The sequence below is a fragment of the Haliotis rufescens genome, unplaced genomic scaffold (assembly GCF_023055435.1).
Source record: "Haliotis rufescens isolate VD_foot unplaced genomic scaffold, xgHalRufe1.0.p SCAF_27, whole genome shotgun sequence".
In the NCBI taxonomy this organism is placed as follows: domain Eukaryota; kingdom Metazoa; phylum Mollusca; class Gastropoda; order Lepetellida; family Haliotidae; genus Haliotis; species Haliotis rufescens.
In genome coordinates this window covers 2542186-2565023 of record NW_025963968.1, presented here as the reverse complement: position 1 = coordinate 2565023, position 22838 = coordinate 2542186, and the positions used below count along the sequence as shown (strand labels likewise).

General features: G+C 37.6%; 2 protein-coding genes across 2 annotated transcripts in view; one reads left to right on the top strand and one right to left on the bottom strand.

Moving 5' to 3' along the window:
• Window positions 1–73: 73 nt before the first annotated feature.
• On the top strand, window positions 74–6071 carry LOC124139397 (peroxiredoxin-like). Its single transcript, XM_046506432.2, has 7 exons — window positions 74–185; window positions 275–365; window positions 1573–1714; window positions 2094–2229; window positions 2721–2824; window positions 3669–3799; window positions 5489–6071. Exons 1-7 carry the CDS (start codon window positions 150–152, stop codon window positions 5572–5574), a joined length of 726 nt encoding a protein of 241 aa, XP_046362388.2. The 5' UTR covers window positions 74–149; the 3' UTR covers window positions 5575–6071.
• Window positions 6072–14034: 7963 nt separating this feature from the next.
• The window catches only part of LOC124139398, a 39482-nt gene continuing 30678 nt past the window's right edge, over window positions 14035–22838 (bottom strand). Inside the window, exon 2 of the mRNA XM_046506433.2 lies at window positions 14035–21080. The gene's annotated coding sequence lies outside the window, so the exon portion shown is untranslated. The remainder of the gene's footprint in view (window positions 21081–22838) is intronic.

The following is a 22838-nucleotide window of genomic DNA, read 5'->3' as shown; positions in this document are numbered from 1 at the left end:
TAAATATGTTTTACTGTCAATATGAACATTTACGTGTCAAAACTAAACTAAGGGTTACAAGTATTCTCATATTCGTCCGGTTTGTTTTAATCCGCAAATCGTACTCGCATAGGTGAAGGTCATCAGCTGGTTAATTCTTGTTTCAACACATGGCAGGCATGGCGAAACATCTTCTGAGTTTTGGGGTTTGTAACAGACTCTTCCTCGTGAATAAACCGTTATGCAATTGTCGTGTGCGAATTTACACATTGAATGCGTCTTTTTCCATTCACAGGTGCGTTCATTCTTGCAACAGGCGAACTCCACACTAACGAAATGTCAAGTTTCCAAACTATCAGTGAATTATGCAAGGTCCTTCAGTTCAGGTATGGACTACTTTGGGTTGATGTCAGTCGCTGATGTATAAGGTGTGCCATGCGTATTACATTATCCCGCCAACCAAGACAACTACGACGGAAGCACCACAGTATTGTGACCTTATTGGGTGAAATATAAATAGGTTAACACATGAAATTTTCAAATAAAACATTTCCAGTAATTTGGACTAGTTTTTGACCTCGCTACAGTCTTTGTTAGATATACATTCAAGTGATAATTAATATTAATAAGCACTTGTTTAGCTTTTGAATTACAGTAAACTACAGTTATAACAAGCTTAAAGGGACCACTAATTTTAGTTTGTAATAACAATGATAACCGTGTTCGTTTATAAGCATATATACAGCATATATACAATAAATGGCCAGGACTAAAAAAAAAGGCTGTTATATCGATCAGTTTGTTAAAAGCATGTTCATTATAAACATAGTTTACTGTAAATGTGAATCAACACATCTTGATGAAGTTTCCTGATTAAATGCAATGAAAAAATAAAATTATTAAGGTATTATATATTTTGCACAAGTCCACAAGCTAATGTGTTACAGAGTTGCCATCTACTATCAGGTAAAAGTTTTAGTCTGCAAGGAAATGTAGCAAGTCATTTCTCAATTTTACTAGTCCCGGACTAGCAGACTTATGTTAATTTCAAACCCTGATATTTTTTCATTTTGTCAAAACTATTCAGTCATTCATACTAATTCTTCTTCTTTTTAATAATAATCCGAAATATGGTAACCCCAATTGCCTCAACATCCACAATTTAGGGTTGTCATCTCTGGCTCATCTTTAGATGATCATCTGATTGTTCAAATATTCAATTTGACTCATGCTTTCAAACAAAATATGCACATTATTTCAAAATACAAGTGTTTTTCTTTGTTAATCATGCCTATTATCCAAAATAACCCCAATTGCCTCAACATTAACAATTCAGGGTTGTCATCTGTGTCATGATCATCTGATTTTTAAAATATACTATTTGACACATGCTTTCAACATGTTCAAATAAAAGCTGCACTTTATTTCAAAATTTGAATGAAATAATGTGAACATTTGAAAATTCCTACCAGTCTGATTTGGAAGAGTAAATTTTTTTTTCTATTATTGTCCATTAATCGCTTTTTTGACAGGGACACAGGTTCAGTTTGCTGGATTGAAGATTTTACATTTTTCTTTGTTCTTTATGTTCAGCCCCAAAGCTGTTGAGTCCAAGAGTGCAGTACCCGGCACCTGATTTCCAAGGAACAGCTGTTGTTGATGGTCAGTTCAAGGACATTCAGCTCAGTGATTTCAAGGGGAAGTACCTCGTCCTGTTCTTCTACCCTCTTGATTTGTAAGAATCTTTTATAACTCCCCTTAACCAGTTTTAGCACGTTCAGCAACATGAAGAATTCCAATGCTATGTATTTTTCTTCTCCAAGCATGTGGGGTTTTCAACCTGGAGTCTACAGCAAATGACAATAAAAATTCCCAATTTGAATTTTAAAATTCCCAATTCTTCAGAATTTATGAAAATAAGAACATAAAAGAAATCCTGTTATGAACAATGTAGCATTTTTTTCTCAGTTTGCCCCCCAAGGGCACTTCGTTTGGAATCCTAGATAAATCCCTGCGTCATAAATGATAACATATTTGAACATTTTGACAATAATATGACGACAAATCTTCAGTGGTGTTGGCGCTTTCTAACTTCACATCCTGTCGTATTCCAGCACGTTTGTGTGTCCGACGGAAATCATTGCGTTCAGTGATGCCATGGATCGTTTCCGCCAGTTGAACACGGAGGTGGTAGGCGTGTCCACAGATTCACATTTCAGTCATCTCGCCTGGATCAACACTCCCAGGAAGGTGGGATATACTGTATATATTACCTAAAGGATGGGTGGATATTATAAACTACCTAATAACATGTTCTACTTAATACAATACTCAGCTTATTACCAATGTTGCCGAGGGTGGCTGCCTATTAAACAGTGTAACTAGCTAGGTTGACCTGAATATTTCATTACAACATGAAAACATTTAAAACTATGAAAATGAAATTATGTTACAAATGAAATCTGTTTTCAAAATATGTGCATGGGGTGTTTGTATTAGCTGAGCATTTAATATGGTGTACACCGTACATGTTCTTATTTTAGCCATGTCTATATCATGTATATTGTGCCCTTTTTTCTCAAGGTATTTCTTTTCAATGTTTATGATGAAAATGTATTGCAGTGAAATTTGTGAAGAAAGCCGTGGTTATGTCGAATAATTTATATTATGTTGTTTGCCACATATTGGATTAGACACAGTCATATATTTGTGGTGCAATGATCTGTGTCCTCTGTTTATAGCAAGGGGGTCTGGGAGGGCTGAAGTACCCCCTCCTGGCTGACTTCAAAAAGTCTGTTGCCAGGGACTACGGTGTGCTTGTAGAGGACATGGGGGTTGCACTTAGGTTAGTATAGAGTTGTCTCCCTTGATGTGTTTCGCAAACTCAGTTTCAACATGATTTAGTCAAAGATGGGATTGTCACATAAGTAAATGTATTATTTCAACTCTGACAGTACCATTAATTGATTCAAATCATTAATTATTAACCACATCAGTACCATCATTCAATCTTTCACAGAATATTTAACATGTTCATCTCTTGGTCACACCATTAGATCACATCAAAATCTCCCTATTGACAGAAATGTTTTGAGACTAAAACCTCAACAGGGTTTTTAACCTAAGCTGGTGACAGACATGTTGAGTGCACAGGTATTATACAGATGTAGTCAAGTTCAAATGCCAGCCAAATTGGTCAATATCAAAGATGTCAAAAGTCACATGATGCCAACATTAGGTTTGGACTGCTTTCAGAACTTCAACAAATATGAGTGGATTACAAAATTCAAGTTTGTATTCAAGCGATATAAAAATCCAAAGATATAGTGTTTTGATTTGGGATCGAGGCTACAATTGCTGTACTATAGAGTTGGGTCGTGGGTGATTACCAATGATTTGTAGATCGAGGCCCAGGTGTTCAGGCTGTAAATTCCGCAAATATAAGAATTAACAAAGTTCATTTTGTAGACATGTGACTCATAAGCACAGGTTCGTAACCAGGAGCATCAGTCAGTTTCAAGTGGGTACAGGACAACCGCTGGTTGCTGGACGACAGCCGACCAAAGTGGTGATGGGTTCTACTATGTAAACGGTCTTTAGGTCTTGATCACATACAAGCGGTGAAGCACAAATAAAAATCTGATAAAAAACTTTTTGTCTTTTCTCAATGTATTTTTTTCTGACCATAGGGGGCTGTTTATCATTGACCCCGCTGGTATAGTCCGACAGATGACCATCAACGACCTTCCCGTGGGTCGCTCCGTGGAGGAGACGGTGAGACTGATCCAGGCCTTCCAGTTTGTGGAGAAACATGGAGAAGGTGGGTGTCCTTTCATCATCTCAGCTGCCGGGCAGAGTAGGTACCCAGTGCCCCATGCTTGTCTCCCTGTGGGGATTCCAGGCAGAATAGGTCCCCAGTACCCCATGCTTGTCTCCCTGTGGGGATTCCAGGGCAGAATAGGTCCCCAGTACCCCATGCTTGTCTCTCTGTTGGGATTCCAGGACAGAATAGGTTCCAAGTCCCCCGTGCTTGTCTCCCCGTGGGAATTACCTGGCAGAATAGGTTCCCAGTGCCCAATGAATCTCAGTGTCCCCATGTTTGTGACCCCATGCAGAGTGTGATGATGACCAGGTTCATAGGGTCCCATGATTATCAAACTTTCGTTCCAAATTCTCCTGAATGTCGTCTTCCTGAAATAAGTTGGCCAAGAGGGTAATGACATCAGCTGCGACACTGCCTGTGTTCAATTCCCAACGTGGATACATTTTGTTGAAACAGTTCTTGATGCAGTGATAATGCAACAGTCTTGCTACACAAAAAGCATGCGTTTCTATTTTATTAAACAATTGTTGTTTATTATCCCCCGCCGCGCGAAAGCGCGAAGCGGGGGATATAGTATTCACGACCGTCCGTACGTCCGTCCGTCCGTCCGTCCGTACGTCCCACCTGTTTGTTGCCGCGATATCTCAAGAACTAAACACTGGATTGTCTTCATATTTGGAACTATGGTGTATATACAGACTCCGCAGACACCAGTCGGTTTTGGTGACCTTGACCCCATTTTCAAGGTCACAGGCATATCTGCTTTTGGAGTTGGAAAACGGTGTTGCCGCGATATCTCAAGAACTAAACACTGGATTGTCTTCATATTTGGAACTATGGTGTATATACAGACTCCGCAGACACCAGTCGGTTTTGGTGACCTTGACCCCATTTTCAAGGTCACAGCAGGCATATCTGCTTTTGGAGTTGGAAAACGGTGTTGCCGCGATATCTCAAGAACTAAACACTGTATTGTCTTCATATTTGGAACTATGGTGTATATACAGACTCCGCAGACACCAGTCGGTTTTGGTGACCTTGATCCCATTTTCAAGGTCACAGCAGACAAATCTGCTTTTAGAGTTGGAAAACGGTGTTGCCGCGATATCTCAAGAACTAAACACTGGATTGTCTTCATATTTGGAACTATGGTGTATATACAGACTCCGCAGACACCAGTCGGTTTTGGTGACCTTGATCCCATTTTAAAGGTCACAGCAGGCAAATCTGCTTTTGGAGTTGGAAAACGGTGTTGCCGCGATATCTCAAGAAGTAAACACTGGATTGTCTTCATATTTGGAACTATGGTGTATATACAGACACCGCAGACACCAGTCGGTTTTGGTGACCTTGACCCCATTGTCATGGTCACAGCAGGCAAATCTGCTTTTGGAGTTAGAAAACGGTGTTGCCGCGATATCTCAAGAACTAATCGCTGGATTGTCTTCATATTTGGAACTATAGTGTATATACAGACACCGCATACACCTGTCAGATATGGTGACCTTGACCCCATTTTCAAGGTCACAGCAGGCAAATCTGTTTTTGGAGTTGGAAAACGGTGTTGCCACAATATCTCAAGAACTAATCGCTGGATTGTCTTCATATTTGGTAGTATGGTGTACAGGCGGGGGATATTTCGTCACTCTGTGACAAATACTTGTTATTCTTGTTTTTCTTTCTCAGTGTGTCCAGCGAACTGGCAGCCTGATTCTCCGACCATCAAGCCCTCTCCAGAAGATTCCAAGGAGTACTTTGAAAAAGTTAACTAAACCAAGCAATTCGTCTCTCAGCCAAAGAGTATAAGACATATTTACTCCAGTTACATCCCATTCTGACCTATCTCCGAATTGAGTTAAGATGTAGACATATGGCTTTTCTACAGTATTATGCCTTTCGAGACTTGTGTCAGAATTGTATTGTTTCATATGGCATTTATCAACTGTTTATTTTATGATCACGTGTGTGTTTATTTTTGTGATCTGGGATGTGTGGTGTTTTTGCCATGTTTCTAGCTGATTTAACCAAGTGTCACAACACTGATGCTGCATTCATGTGTTATGTTAACCCAGATATTGGTAAAGGATACCAAGATATTCAGGTTCTGATATGACTTCTTTAAGAGGCATTTAGGAGTTGGAGTACTTTAGTTAAGATAAGATATATGGATGAACAACTTCTTTATTACAATTACTGTATTCGACGTAATAAGCGCCCATGGCGATATTTGCTACTATGTTGGCAAGTGAACAATCCCAATTAGCACCCCTTCCGATTGATAAATGTACACAAGACTTATTTATTCGTGCATAATACGCACTTATATGCACCCTTAATTATGGGCAGTGAAATTCTGGAAAAATAAATCTGTCGTATATAAACAGTTCAAACCGTCAGCATAAACCACAAAATTTATCTTTCAACTCTGTTTTTTCCACCAAAATAATATTCTAATAAGAGCCCCCTATTTCTAATTTTGAGAGTGCCCGTGCTTATTACGTCGAATACGGTATGTATAATATGTAACGTGTAGATCAGAATTAGCCTCACTCAGAGTCAGAGGTCGTGGAAATCTCACTGCACTTTATGTTCCATTAGTCCTTTGTGTTTCTCTCAGTGTCCTCCACGGGCCCCTTGCTGAACATTCTGTGAACAGTGACTCTCACTTATGGCCATCCCTTGTTTTTCAGTTTACAGTTTAGACCAACCAGTGCCAAAAGCCAAATTATAAAACAAACCAAACAGAGAACAAATATTTTTTTGTTTGCTTGACCACTCTTTCATTGATGGATTAGAAAAAGAAAAAGACACAAAAATTGAGAACATAATTGTTAATGTTTTGAAAGGTGATAAAACAAATGGACTCTCCACCATGTCGAGATGGCTGCTGGTCAGAGCAATCATCTATACTGAGCAAAAGAAGTTAGGGATCAGGAATATGTCTGGGATACTTTTGTGTAATTGTTGTATGCTCAGTCGTACAGAGTACAAAGCATTCTCTGACAAAATAGATACTGTAAATATGAATGAGACTACAGTAAATCGTCTAGCAAATGAATACCAGTTATTTCCCTCTTGAACCAACTAACGAAAACCTCTTGATGCCCCCCCAAATTTAAGACATTTTTAGCTACATGAGCCTATTCTTAATATAATGTTTCAACCTAGCCCAGGAAATTGTTGACACAGTATTTGTAGCTTGTTCTTATCGCCCACCCCTTGTAGTGTTCAATGGGTACAATACTAAAGTATTTATGTAATCTTGCCTATTAATGCTCAGGAGTGAAATAATGTAGCTGATAAGTTAAACAAGATAAAACGAGTTAAAACACAACTACAATTGAAAGGCTGTGTGTTGCAATACCTTTAAGGCATTACAGATTAACTAGTCATATTGAAAAAAACAGGTGTTCTTTAAGTTCTTTTGAGTACTGTATATCGCTGTGTATAAGGCGGGTAATTTTTACCTAGAATTAGGGGGCTAGTCGTCTTATACACAGGGTTGAAGAGTTTTGATGTTTTTTTCCCCAACACAGACATAACTGTGAGCAGCACCGGAAATACCATGTCAACAAATGGTTACAGAAGTAAGCAAACTAATGATGTAAATTAGCATCGATTTTGAAGGCTTGTACAGAGGGGTCGCCGTCACTTTAAAGATGGCGATATACAGTGATATTTATGTAGTATTACGTATTAAACTCAGGATTGAAGTTCATACAGCTCATTGTCTAGTCAGACATTATATGTCAAAGATTCTATTTATAATCAAAATGCTTTCATATAGTTTATTGTATTGTATTGTATTGTATTGTACTCAGGAGTGAAGTTTATTGTATTGATACTGAGACGTTTTGCAGATGATGTCTAGTCAAACCGGAAACATCAGAGCTGTGTTTTAAAATCCAAACATGTTGATATCCATGCCAGTTGTGTTGGAGGTTTGGAGTTGTATGTGTGCTAGTCTTCTAGTCAGATATTGCATGTCAACCATGTTGGCAGGTATTATTTGCATTTATTCAGTTTTTTGGACAAATATTTCCATATCAGATACTGTTATTTGTGTTTACAATTCAGGGTTTTCAACAAATATTTCCATATCAGATACTGTTATTTGTGTTTACTATTTAGGATTTTCAACAAGTTTTTCCATATCAGATATTGTTGTTTGCGTTTACTATTTAGGATTTTCAACAAGTATTTCCATATCAGATATTGTTATTTGTGTTTACTATTCAGGATTTTCAACAAGTATTTCCATATCAGATATTGTTATTTGTGTTTACTATTCAGGATTTTCAACAAGTATTTCCATATCAGATATTGTTATTTGTGTTTACTATTCAGGATTTTCAACAAGTATTTCCATATCAGATACCGCATTCGACGTAATAAGCAATATTTGCTAATATATTGGCTAGTGAACAATCCCAATTAGCACCCCTTCCGATTGATCAATGATCAAGACTTATTTATTCGTGTATAATACGCACTCGTGTGTTATATTCACCCTTAATTATGGGCAATTAAATTCTGGAAACTATATCTGTCGTGTATGATACGCACATACTTTTCTTTTGTATCATTTCAGGCTGTCAGCATAAACTACGAAATTTACAATCTTTCAACTCTGTTTTCTTTTCTCACCAAAATTATATTCAAATAAGAGCCCCTTATTTCTAATTTTGAGAGCGCCCCGAGCGCATATTACGTAGAATACGGTATTGTTGTTGTGTTTACTATTCAGGGTTTTCAACAAACATTTCCATGCCAGGTATGTGTTATTTGTGTTCACTATTAAGGGTTGTGAATAATCAGCCTGGGCAAGACAAACCAGTGGTTGATGTAATGAACAACACCCGACTTGACAGGGTACAATGACACGTGATCAACCAGATCACTGGGCCTACCACCCAATCTAATTCAGTCGCCCCTTACCACAAGCACAAGTGTCCTGGGGGTGCTATTTTAAACCGGATCCCCATTTGGAGCCAGAATTAGTTTAATGCAAATTCTAGAACACGTTTTGCAAGTATTGTCAAACTGAGTTTTTTTACATTGTTTCATTCAGCTTGTAGTTGTGATGGTTTGATCCATGTCTGTATTTATCAGAGCCGAACTGGTTCACAGAGGTGCTGCAGTAACTACTGGTCTGTGTTCTATGAGGGGGCACGGGTGGCCCAGTCGTCTAAGGCGCCGCGATTCGCTGTGCAGAGTTGCGTCCCTTGGGCACGCCAGAAACCTATGATTGTGGGTTCGAATCCTGGTTCGCCCCGATTATGTTTCTAGGTTTGTCAGCACCATACCCGTGCTCGTGGGTTTCACCGAAGTGGTAAACGTCTGAGACCTGCATCACTTTGGGCTTTCCTCCCACATTAAGCTGACACGCCGCGATATAACTGGAATACTGTTAAAAGCAGCGTTAAACCCAACTCACTCACTCACTCACTGTGTTCTATGAAAAGTAATGCTGTGAAGACCCTGCTGATTAAGGTCAGACCTCCTGATTAAGGACCCATGGTTATACAGCTATCTCACATTGTACACCTTTGTCCTCAACGTACGTGTGTAGGCATTGTGTTGGTATTGATGTCATCATATGGCTTTGGAAAAGAAATCTTTTTATCCCTTATATTACAAAATGAATCCATTTCCGGGGTTGCCATTTTACTCCACAGTTGTGCCTCTAGTCACCTCAGTTGTCCACAGCAATGAAAGTAGCTATGCAGAGTTGTGTCCCTTGGGTGTGTCAGAAACCTAAAATCGTGGGTTCAAATCCCAGTTTGTCCTGAATGTTTCTGGGTTTGTCAGTACCATACTCGTACTGCATCTCATTAGGCTTGCCTCCCAAACACTTACACTGCAAGTGCAATACTGCTCGAAGTAATGTAAAGCTGAACTCACTCACTCACTCACTCACTCACTCACTCACTCACTCACTCACTCACTCACTCACATGTATTCCAAATTTGCCTACCATGAACATATCGTGTCATGGCTTTGGTGGATCATTTCAGCCTATCTCTTTATTATTAGATTATTATCTCAACTTTATAGAGAAACCTTGGGCCACACATCTTTTATTTTCCGCCCTTATCGGCCCTTATCAAAAAACAACTGGAAAAGAAATAAATTAAACATAAAAATATTGTTAATCTTTAAACATTTTGTTATACCTCTTTTTCATGACTTCATTTTTTGTAGAGGTGTGTAACAACGCGGTGGGGTAACGATACAATATGTATCCCCATGCTATGGGTGTGATATGATATGTATCCCCATGCTATGGGTTTGATACGATTCGAATTCCAATACAGTACTTTTATTCCATAAGTTCATATTCTTTCTGTTTGCACATGAATAACAATCCTGAATTTAAAAAATTAAATCTCAGAGAGGGAAGATGGGATATTGTAAGGCAGAAACGTATTGGTAGAGGGCACTGTGAATGTTATGCTATTTATGTCAAACCATGAAATACTAGAGAATCTGCATAGGCTGGTTATTGTCCAGTTTCATTTATTTGACTTCAGTTATTATTCACATGTATTTAACCAATATAACTTGTAATCTAATCTATTGTATTTACCACAATATAAATTGATATTTTGTATGGTTGGACTCGTATTGGAAACAACACCTTTATCGCCGTTTCATCGCCACATATCCTTTGTTGTATGAGCTGACAACAGAATAATGACTACCCTTCTATCTTTGATTACAGTCAAATTCATGTATACAGAAACTCAGAAGTATTTCTTTTTTTTTCGACAGTGGTGATAACAGATACTGATAGTCATCAGACAGACTTGATTAAGTGTTATTGTTTTACAAAGTGACTGTCTCATCACCCTCTCTCGTAATCAGATTTACCTCAAGTTGTTCATGAGACGACTGCCAGTGACAGTAGATTTAAACGTCCTTTGAATGTGAAGATGTGTGTGGTTTGAAGGGGTGATTTGTGATCAGTGGTAATATTAAGGCGAATGAGACACAATAGTTGCCTTTTACGTAATTAGTAATGTATGTATGGAAATAAACATTTTTAAGATGTTTTCTTTTGTTTTCATGTTCAACACTTTCAAGCTGGCCTTTTGAGCAAAAAAAAAATATATGCATTTTTAGCTCACCTGACTGAAAGTCAAATTGGCTTGTCTTTTCTTCATTTTCTGGTGTTCAGTGTCTGTAAATAAGTTTTCCCCAGAAACCGCTCAACCCAAGCATGCTTGTTCCCACTATGTTGGCAATGATTGCAAGCGAGGTTAAGATTTGAAACTAATTTTCAACACGACCATTGCCATTGAGATACTCCTCGTAAGTCTTTGCTGTGTTGTGAGAACACTTTAATGTTGTGTTCCCAGAGAGCCACAGTCAAGCACTTGGAGGTAAGGCCACTCTTAATAGCTAAACAACTTGATGTCACTTTTCTGATTTAACTAGCTAACTTGTGGTCATCACCAGGCAACCAGGATCTAGGTGATGGTCGAGACCCAATTTGCTTTTGCTACAGTTAGACCTGCCCGTCGACACTGACTTGTATGTTTCTTTCACCCATGCTAGAGTGAGTGAGTTTTGGTTTTACACCGCTTTTAGCCATAGTCCAGCAATATCATGGCAGGGGACACCAGAAATGGGCTTCACACATTGTACCCATGTCAGGAATCAAACCTGGGTCCTCGGTTAGACAAGTAAAGGCTTTAACCACTAGGCTACCCAAACGCCCCTTCAGCATGCTAGAACTTACCCTGGGTAATGATTACCACCCATCAGGGTCACATATTATCCACAGCAGGTAACATTAGGTGAACCCTTGGCAGACTTTGACACACCCTCCATAGCAGGTAACATGATATGCCAGTTTGATTGAGAGATCAAGGTATAGATCTGATTATAATTAATGAGATTGTAAACATCTACGACCTTTATCACTTTCATGCTTGATGACATACCATGTGACTACCTTATCATTATTCTTGTCACTTCCTGGGGCACGGGTGGCCCAGTCGTCTGAGGCACCATAATTTGCTGTGCATAGTTGCATCCTTTGGGCATGCCAGAAACTTTTGAATGAGTGAGTGGGGATTAATGGTTTGAACAGTATTTCAGTTATATCATGGCATGTCAGCTAGATGTGGGAGTATTTCAGTTATATCAAGGCTTGTCAGCTAGATGAGGGAGTATTTCAGTTATATCACGGCCTGTCAGCTAGATGAGGGAGTATTTCAGTGATATCACGGTGTGTCAGCTAGATGAGGGAGTATTTCAGTGATATCACGGTGTGTCAGCTAGATGAGGGAGTATTTCAGTGATATCACGGTGTGTCAACTAGATGAGGGAGTAAATCTCACCAAATCACAATTCACGGCATTATATAAATATTTACTGTGTGTTTAGAAATCTAAATATTGGATATTTACTCGAATAATTAAAGTAGAAAAATAGCATATAAGGGATCACAGGTATCAAATCACTAATGATAATTCTGAAACGTTGCTGATAGACTAGAATCGTTTAGAATGTTTTGGAAAATACGCATACACGAACGCCGAAGTGTACGTTCCGCCATATTGGATTGTGTTTACAAAATACCGGTTATGAGACGCCTATTCGATCAGGTATATTTCAAACTCAGCTGCTATACATGCATCCCTGAACTCCTCATACATTTTCGAAACAATGGATAAATGGTCTTTGTCACCAATGCAAATTATCTAGATGAAATCATGCGAAATAAATTAGGTATGGAGGAAATGAAAACTGTGCTCGGAAAACTGTACTTGCTGAAATATGTAAACACAGCAAAATTCAGATTTTACACTGTGTAGCATTTTTAGAGGTACTTTCGTCTAATTGTTGCATACATTGGCTCGAACACGCGTTTGAGAATATTCATGGGAAGAGTATCGTTGCACTAATTATGGAAATACACATATATACATAACAATGATGTGGTAAATTCAACAGAAGCGGTTTACAAAAGTTTCCGTCCTGTGTGGTGCCATGACTGACGCTAAAGCACAACGATGACGGTAGGTATCTGCATTTCTGACTAGTTCTCTTTGTTACATTGGAAAACATGGTAAACAAATAACAGTACGCAGATTGTCAGAATGCTTCTGATTACTTACGTGACCCATTTATGTGTATACGACCCCTCAATCAATGAAATCCACCTCTGGAAATCCCGCGTACTGTTGTCAGTGAACACACCATTTTGTAAAAGTCAGTCACCGGTAGTGATGTCATACGGTAGTAAACGTTGTAATTTCTTTGAAAGTGTAAACTTTCAACTTGGCACCCAGCGTGTTCTTTGTTTTTGTCTAGTTTGCATTTTCATCATCGCCTTGATAATCCAGATATGACGGAAACCTTTTAGCGTAGGGTCACATTATTTATGCGTAGTAAGCAGCACATAGGATGACGTCACTTATGACAGTGTTGTCATGTATTAATGTGCTACTGCAATCATGAGAATAGACAAAATTCATCGGTTCGATGCTGAAAAGGTGCGATTTTGGGGGGTGTAAGAAACAGATTACTGCACTCGTGCCTGTCAGATACCATTGATCTTACAACTCGTTACAAAGCGTATCTAACTCACTTTCGCTTGTTAGATACGTTTTGAAACAACTCGTAAGATCAATGGTATCTGACAGGCACTCGTGTAGTAATCTCTATATATCACGGCATGTCAGCATGATGGAGTATTTCAGTTATGTCAGGGCGTGTCAGCATGATGGAGTATTTCAGTTATATCAGGGCGTGTCAGCATGATGGAGTATTTCAGTTATATCAGGGCGTGTCAGCATGATGGAGTATTTCAGTTATATCAGGGTGTGTCAGCTTTATGAGGGAGTATTTAAGTTATATTATGGTGTGTAAGCTTAATGTGGCAGGAAAGCCCAAGTGAGTGAGTGAGTATTGTTACACGCAGCTTTTAGCAATATTCCAGCAATATCACAGCAGGGGAACACCAGAAATGGGCTTCACACATTGTACCCATGTCAGGAATCGCACCCAGGTCTTCTTCATCATGTAGGAAGGCCCGAAGTCATGCAGATAGACACTTTGCTGAAAACCATTTTTACCAACATGAATGGTATGGTACTGCCAAACCAAGCATGACAATGACGCACCTTTGATTCAAACCCACAACCAACAGCAAGCAGATGCACCATAGACTACTGGACCACATGTGCCTGCTCAATATAAAAAGAAGATGAGACAAAGAAAACAGTTGATATCTCACTTTATTGATCTCTGCTCATTTTACAAAAATATTTTTTTTACAATTTTGGGGCAACTGGACGTGGTGAACCTACTCACCAATTAGTGAGAATGACTATAGGTTAAATTAATGTATTTCTTCTTAATAAATAAATAAATAATATTTAAACAGAAAAACAAATGTTCAGCTATACAAAAATAAGTTTCTTTTACAAAAATGAACAAATTACACCATTGGTTAAGATTGTATTTCAATAAAATAAATAAAAGATACACCGAAGAAGCTGGTGTTTTTCATGTGTAGTTCAATGCACACCCTTTAAGATATTTAAATTAATTCATAATTGAAATCAAGTTGTACAGAAAGGTGTACACATAAACATGCATTTAAACTAATACTGAAAACAACAAAACACAGTCATCTTTATTCCCATTGTACTTGCAGTTCTATGATTCTGTTTGATCCCATACTTCCCATCATGCAGTTCACAACACTACTACAGTCCTCGCCACTTGAAATAGAACAACGAAATATCAAGATGATTACTTAACAAATGTGTGCTAAAACAAGCAATTCACCGATAAGATATGTCATGACAAAAAATGCAAAGTTTACTTTTCAAGAAATGTCCATTTTGCTAGCGCTAAACATCATTGTGTTTGGATAACGTGGTAAGAATGGGTAGTTTGTGAGTCCATTTCAAGTGGCGAGGCCTATACACCTTTCTGCCCCCTCTTATCCAGCCATCTATCTCATTGACCCAATATGTGCATCTCACAGGTCTGACGATGTGGCAGACAAGGGAGATTTTATGGCGCTTCATGTGGTTTGGTGATAACATGCAAATCTAGTATAAGGCCAAGAAAAAAACATATATTGTGACAGAAAATATTTGCCAGACAGACTTGGCCAAGACAAAACATGTATGTATCTTTACTTGGTGTATATATGAATACTGAAAATCAGCTGTTTTCATGAAAACATTCAATTAACTAAATACATAATAACACAATGTCCGTGATACACGAACCTCCTGTTTGTGTGAAACTAGTAAAACAATGCAATGTGAAACCTGTTGGTGTCACAAGGCACCACTTGACACATGGTCAAGTAGGAGGGAGACTTTCATGGAGATACCTGATTCAGTATAGTTTTCTACTTCAAAAAGTCTAGTCCTGCTTTAAAAGTATTATTAAAAAATTCCAAAACGTTTCATAGTGATATTCCAGTTTGTAAGAGATGATATGGAAATGAAACAGACGGACGCAGCAAGAGGCTGATCCACTTGTCTTCCATTGAGGCAGGATTGTTACTACTACCAAAGTGAGTGAGTGAGTGAGTTGGGTTTAACGCCGCTTTTAACAGTATTCCAGTTATCTCACGGCGTGTCAGGTTAATGTGGGAGGAAAGCCCGAAGTGATGCAGGTCTCAGACGTTAACCTCTTTGGTGAAACCCACGAGCACGGGTATGGTGCTGACAAACCTAGAAACATAATCGGGGCGAACCGGGAATCGAACCCGCAATCATAGGTTTCTGGCGTGCCCAAGGGAACTACCAAAATGAAGTGACATTAATAATACAACAGAGAACCTTTATAAGAATGCTTTCACAGTGTAATACTTCACCTCGTCAAGTCTACACCACAATCCACCATGAACGCATGTAATCAATTATTCACCAAAAAAAATAAAACAAGCTATCTTCCAGTCATTGCCCACTTCAGGAAAACACATATTAATTCTGCCTTGTGTCAAAGAGAATTCGGTGGACAAAGTTTGTAATCCCTTTTTTTACGTATAAACATAAAAAGAGCACTACCCAAAAACACCAATATGCCAAGCTCTTAATTCAATATACACATACATATACACAATATGTATAATATCAGAGAATAAATCTCTAATATATATTTATTTGTTCTGCTTTTAACCATATCAATGTCAAGCCAAGTTACACAGTTTGTCCACAAATGAATTATTTGTTTTATAATATTGTAGTATTACTTAAAACATGATACACTAATATTGTATGTCCATTTGAGCTCTTGGTATATACCAACAATAAATCTAATAAAATCTACAACAATAATTTCATATATTGCACAAAATTTGACAAATCATTTAATGCCAAAACAAATCTCACACAAAAACATCACACTTTGTCATGCCTAAAATTAAAATACCTATGATATCTGTTCCTAACCACAGTCATCAGGAAAATAGTCTATTGCCACATTTTCACAACAACCAGCTATGTGTATTCCTTGAAGTATTATACAGATAGTCGGGATGAGGCAATTTGGCTAAATCCCACATTTGGCCATATTCCATCACCATAATTGAAGGGGGTGCCAAGATTGGGCTTACAAAATACATGTTCTATACCTTTTCACAATCAAAGCACGGTCTATAATGTCAGGAAGAAATGACTTATGCTTTCCAAAGATCAATTTTAAGGTTATCATAAAAGTTTTCCTCATCAAATTTTCTGTTTTTTACTAAATATTATAATAGGTAATTATTTTCTTCATTATTTACCAGAATACATTTCATGGTCATTTCACACATTTACCTGTCATTAACATAACCTGTCCTCCAATGCTTCTCTCTAGTTTCTTCAGTGCAATTGATATGGGCAAATATACCACTGTTTCTCTCAAGTTTCTTCAGTGTGTTCGATATAGGCAAATATATCACTGCTTCTCTCTAATTTCTTTAGTGCGACCGATATGGGCAAATATACCACTGCTTCTCTCTAATTTCTTCAGTGCTATCGATGTGGGCAAATATACCACTGCTTCTCTCTAATTTCTTCATTGCGATCGAAATGGGCAAATATACCACGGCTTCTCTCTAATTTCTTTAGTGCGATCGATATGGGCAAATATACCACTGCTTCTCTCAAGTTTATTCAGTGCGATCGATATGGGCAAATATACCACTGCTTCTCTCTAATTTCTTCATTGCGATCGATATGGGCAAATATACCACTGCTTCTCTCTAGTTTCAAATATAACGAGACACTGTACAGGCATTGGCATCATTAAACACAGAAACGCCTCTTCATCATAAGTCTCAATAGGGAATGAGATACCATACAATTAAATCGTCAACAGGACTGCACATAGTGAATATTAAAAAAAGCCATCACACTCAAACAAACACAACACACACACTGTAGCATATAATTATAGAATTCTGATAACAACACAGTAACTATGAACAATAGAGAGATTCACTATACAGAACAAACAATAGTCCTGCTGTCTTCATAATGGCAGTTTTATGATTTTATGCTCAAATGAAATAATGAAATGCAATAATAATCTTAAACAGTAAAAAAGATTGGTGAAATTCTATATTCTGATTAATTCTCTGCATTTAGTTGGGAAAGCACAGTTGTGTCTTTGAATAAACAGCTTTTTAGAGTCTACCCCATTAACACTGTCAACATGTCATGTTTTGGTAGTGGGGAGGAAATAGGAATGGCCCAGCTTGATTGAACACCTTAATCCATTTAGCAAAAGGAAAATCAATAATTGAAAGTAAGCTCAATATTAACTACAAATTGTTCACAGTATTTCCTTTCAGACTGAATCATGGTGGGAGACACCACAAATAGGCTTCACACATATAACATCTGTAGAGAGTGTTTGTGAACTAAAATGCAGGAATTCTTTATGAACACAATATTCAAATAAATTTATTTTTGTCAAGCACAGTTAAACAAATTTGCAAATGAATGAGTGTTGGACCACACCATCACAAGACCACTTGGAGTAGCACTGGTATCATTTCTATACAAAGCAGTACTGTCGGAGGGAATGCATTCTCTATTAACATCTGAGGTATGCGAGTTGTCTCGAACAATTGATGTGAAATATTTTGGCAACAAAGTGCAATGTCAGTGTAAACGTCTTCTGACAGGGAACACCTGCACCAGTCATGACTAACAATAAAAATGCAGAATCAAGGAACACAATAAATAATCACTTAAAATGCAAGAAATTTGACAACTGACAATTTTTAGAATAATTAATCAGAAATATTACACACTATATCTCCTACTGATTAATTATTCAACATGGGACACCATACTATCCATGGGTATCAATTTCTAAGAGTACTGTGAATTTATTTTTTTACGTTTGTTTTTATCTAAACTCTCTTAACTTTGACAAGGAGAATATTGCAAACCCACAGAATCCTTGTTTAGTCATCGGTCAGAAATTCCTATGCCAATTTTTAATGGGCTATCAACAGATTTGTCTACTTCAACCAGGAAATGAAACCCCGTTGAAATAATTAGCAGGCTACATAATCAACATTAACAGCAAGCCCCCCCAAAACAGCTTCCAAAAAACAGCTTCAAAGAGCAGCTTCAGAGAAACACATTCAGAGAAACAGCTTCAGAGAACAGTTTCAGAGAAACAGCTTCAGAGAAACAGCTTCAAAGAACAGCTTCAGGGAAACAGCTTCCAAAAAACAGCTTCAGACAACAGCTTCAGAGAAATAGCTTCCAAAAAACAGCTTCAGAGAAACACATTCAGAGAAACAGCTTCAAAGAACAGCTTCAGAGAAACAGCTTCAGAGAACAGTTTCAGAGAAACACATTCAGAGAAACACATTCAGAGAAACAGCTTCAGAGAAACAGATTCTAAGCACACCCCACTCTACCGACGACATCCAAATAACATCCCAATGCTGCTTCTTCAGTAAAATACACAGGATGCTAGTTACGTCAACTATCATAATGTAAACACAACAAAAATAATATACATGCACAACAAAAGAGCTGCATTAACATTTTTAAAAGTTGGACGGAACATTAATAAAATGTGATCATGAAATAAAGAACGCTGATGGCTACAACAACAAGCAACTTTTGAAAAGTCATGACTAACTAAAATTTACCAAACTAAACACTCAAAGGTTGTGTTGGCACTTTCTTAACCTGACTTTGTGTTTTATTGTGAAATATATACATGTGCATGTTGATAATACCTCAAACTAAAATCTATCATGTTTAATTTCCTTCGATGATTAATTTTTGACCTAATAATGTTCAAAGCTATGAGAAAAAAAGTAAATTGCAAGTGATTCCATGTCATCTGATTGGCTAGCATAGCAATTAGTTATGCGTTTATACCTACATAAGCTGAAAATGCCCACAAGTTGTCTACATGGTCTACTGTTTCCTGATTGGCTGATAATAGAATGGGTGGAGCTTGTGTTGCATTATTGTGCTGAACCATGTCACTGATTTCGTATCCTTGTCTACATCTGTATGTTACTGATTAAATAAGCATTCTGTGAAGTTATTGTTGTTGACTTATTAATTTATAAGACATGGCTTCAATATATTTTTGCATTCATGGAGGCATAAACGTAAATCTGCGTTTATATCATGTCTGTTGCAATCTTGGTTTAACTTTTATATCTTCCTTTGTGTTGCCACAAACAATGTTTGATTCATTTAAAAATGAGTACATAAATGTTTATTGACAATGTCATTCTGTATTTCTTATACGTGTAACATGACAACTTGAAACATGCGTGACTATACTAAGTCTGTAACCAATTATGAAATTCCATATCCAATTCAATTATTTTGAATGTATCAAAAATATATCTAAATCACACATCACCATGATCACTGGTATTGCAACATCTTAGTTTCATTCATGGCTTTGTTCTCGTGTACACCTTAAATGTTCATGATCATGCTATAGGCCATATTCAGAAGGGGTATCCTAAAAAATGTCATTTTTGATTTGGAAATACCATTTTACACATCTTACCATGAATCATAAGATCTTGTCAACACAGTAGAGTGCATCAACTTCGATCTCTGTAATGACCCAAATATCATAACATCTTTTAAACCTACAACTAGCAAGACATAATATTGACACTCAGACAATCACACACGAAGCTTATCGACAAAGTAATCTGTGGCATACCCTGTTACCCAGAAATGTCAGTTTGACATTCAAAAACAAATATTCGTAGTTCCAACACATTGTACTTCAGGAACACTAGAATCTCGTCATTGTATTATGTATAACCTAATAAAATCACACGTCTATAGTGCAACATTGCAACATCAGGAGTAACAGTTTGTACAAAAAGAAAGCTTCACAGACTTCTGTGGCGTCAGGCGATTGTAGTGGCAATCTTGCAAATACATACAGGTATTTACTTACAATTAACTATGCAGGTGCTGATCAATACTGAATACAGGTTCACACTGTGGGAATTCCTAGTATACAGATACATTTGTTTGGCAGGAGTTAATCAGTGCTCTGCACTTACAAAGTACATTTCAAGGCTTGTGGACCACTTCCACATAAGCAGTCATGTTAATGGCACTAGCACGAGGCCAACACGTTACATTTGTTTCTGGTAATTAGACTTACCCACCATCTTATCACCAAGTAACTTGTTGTCGAGTTAACATGCACATTAGAAAAATAATAACATATTGTTTTTCGATTATCGCAACAAACAGGTTGGAGGGGAGCTTTTTACCGATACTGTAAGTGAATGGCCAGTGAAAATAGCAAATTTGTCCAGCTCCTGCTTTTTGAGGTATGTTTTGACACAGTGACCCATAACACAATGTCTCCAAATAGAATCACCTTTGCCCTGATCTCCCTGTCGTCATAATGGACTGCTCCAAACAGTTTTTTGTTTACCAGTGCATTCCAAAAACATTAACCAATAATTGCAACAAAATATATGCTTCAAATAAAACATTTCGAACAGCAACCATACCAAATATGAAAAATATACACAGAAATAAGCTTGTCCTATTCCTACATCATTGCAAGGGGATAATTCATGAAATTATTTACATATATAATTTATACAAGTCTAAGTATGAGTACCACTGCATCAGATCTCCGTAAAGAACTGCCCTGGCAGTTGACAGTGGGATGCACGGGTGTAGCAGTAGAATATAGCCCTGGGTGGGGAGGATGGCACAAAGTCAGGTAATCTGTACTTAACCACCTTCAGTCTTCCCTCCATGTTAAGTTTTACAGCTGCCTGAAACACAAAAACAGATCGTAAACACCAGAGAAAACATAGGTACAGAAGCTCACCTTTATCGAATAAATCAGAACTTAGGTCAGGTGTTCAACTTGATGCTTGTCATGAAATAACATTCCCATATTCAACCGCTATAGAGCATGTAGAGGACAAGAGCTTTTAGATCTGTGCTAATGAACAGATTGATAGACGGAAGATGGACAATACATGATATAAACTCATATTGACTCTGTCAATGTGAGCCCAAAAAAATTAACAGATTGATGGACGGAAGATGGAAGATGGACAATACATGACATAAACTCATATTGACTCTGTCAATGTGAGCCCCCAAAAAACCTAATCAATCCTTGAATGTTTGATCAAGTGGACCACCATTGAGTAGCCTCTAGAAATTGCCACTTGCCCCATGGCAAGTAATGAACGGACTAGAAATAACTAGGACATCAATACTCATGTTATATGAAGGCGGACTGTACATAGTGGAGTCGGGGGAAGTCAATGATCAATGCCATCAGGATATGATTACACACACTCCACATTATGATAAGGTCGGACAACCATATCCAATTTAGTCACCCAGACAGGAAACAACGTCAGGCACTTCTTCCGACCACTCGCCCCCATGGCTACAATCATGGACACATATATCCCCGGCCAAAAGAAACACACACCAAAGAAACATACAGAGAAGTATGTACGTTAAGAAAAGATGTTTCCAATGTGAACCACATATGTAGAAAATGTTTTGTTATAAACTGTAAATTTCTCATTCAACTCGTGAATCGAGACTGTTCATTTCACAAAGCACCACTTTTGTTACTTGACCAGCATGTATTCTTTCGCTTCCAACACCAGTCTTGTAGATTTCAAGAATATTTTTTGTTGAAGTTGATTTTTGCATATAATCATATCCAAATGCATGAAAAATAATTTTATTGTCATCAAACATTTTTTCTTACTTTTGTTTATACTTATGATTTTGCAAACACGGAACTACTTTTTAAGTCACATTACAAGAGGTGGTGAATCATCCCTGCATAACAAGCTTGGTTGTTTACGTGTTAAATACATTTACAAGAATATCGATTAATTTTTATCATACAATTCCCATGTTGATTAACCTGTCATAGCGACTGATTTACGACACCAATTGTCTGAAGAACATTTAACTGCAAAGGCTCATTACCCTGGAGCCATGACATCTATATGCCTTGAAACACTTAATTGCTGTGATTTATTAGATGCTAATCCTAACTGTTAATCCCCATTGTATTGTACATCAACCGTCTGCCATCCTGAACGAGATGTGCAAGTATGTCACTGATGAATTACTGTTTATATTTATATTTATTATTTACTTAATGTCATGTGACCTTGGCTATATAAGCCTTGGTCCAGAGAAAGAAAAAGGCTTATCCCCTAAACTAAACACTTCAAAATTCGCGGATGATGGAGCCCTATGGATCCGCACTAAAAGCATTAAAATGGCAGAAAACTTAATCCAAAAATCTCTAAATAAAATACAACAATGGGCAGACAAATGGGGCTTCTCCCTTAACTCAGATAAAACAACAGGAGTAGTATTCAAACATAAAAACATGAAACCTGCCTACCCAATCCTCCAGCTAAACAACCAAACAATCAAATTCCAAAAACAAACCAAATTCTTAGGACTTATTTTCGATCAACACCTCACCTGGGAGGCTCACGTCCAAAACCTAAAAACTAGATGCAGCAAAGACCTTAACACAT

Coding starts and splice junctions, on each gene's coding strand:
- LOC124139397 (XM_046506432.2), top strand. CDS start 150: ATGGCAGGCATGGCGAAACATCTTCTGAGTTTTGGG. Junction 366..1,572: donor TGCAAGGTCCTTCAGTTCAG/GTATGGACTACT, acceptor CTTTATGTTCAG/CCCCAAAGCTGTTGAGTCCA. Junction 3,800..5,488: donor TGTGGAGAAACATGGAGAAG/GTGGGTGTCCTT, acceptor TTTCTTTCTCAG/TGTGTCCAGCGAACTGGCAG.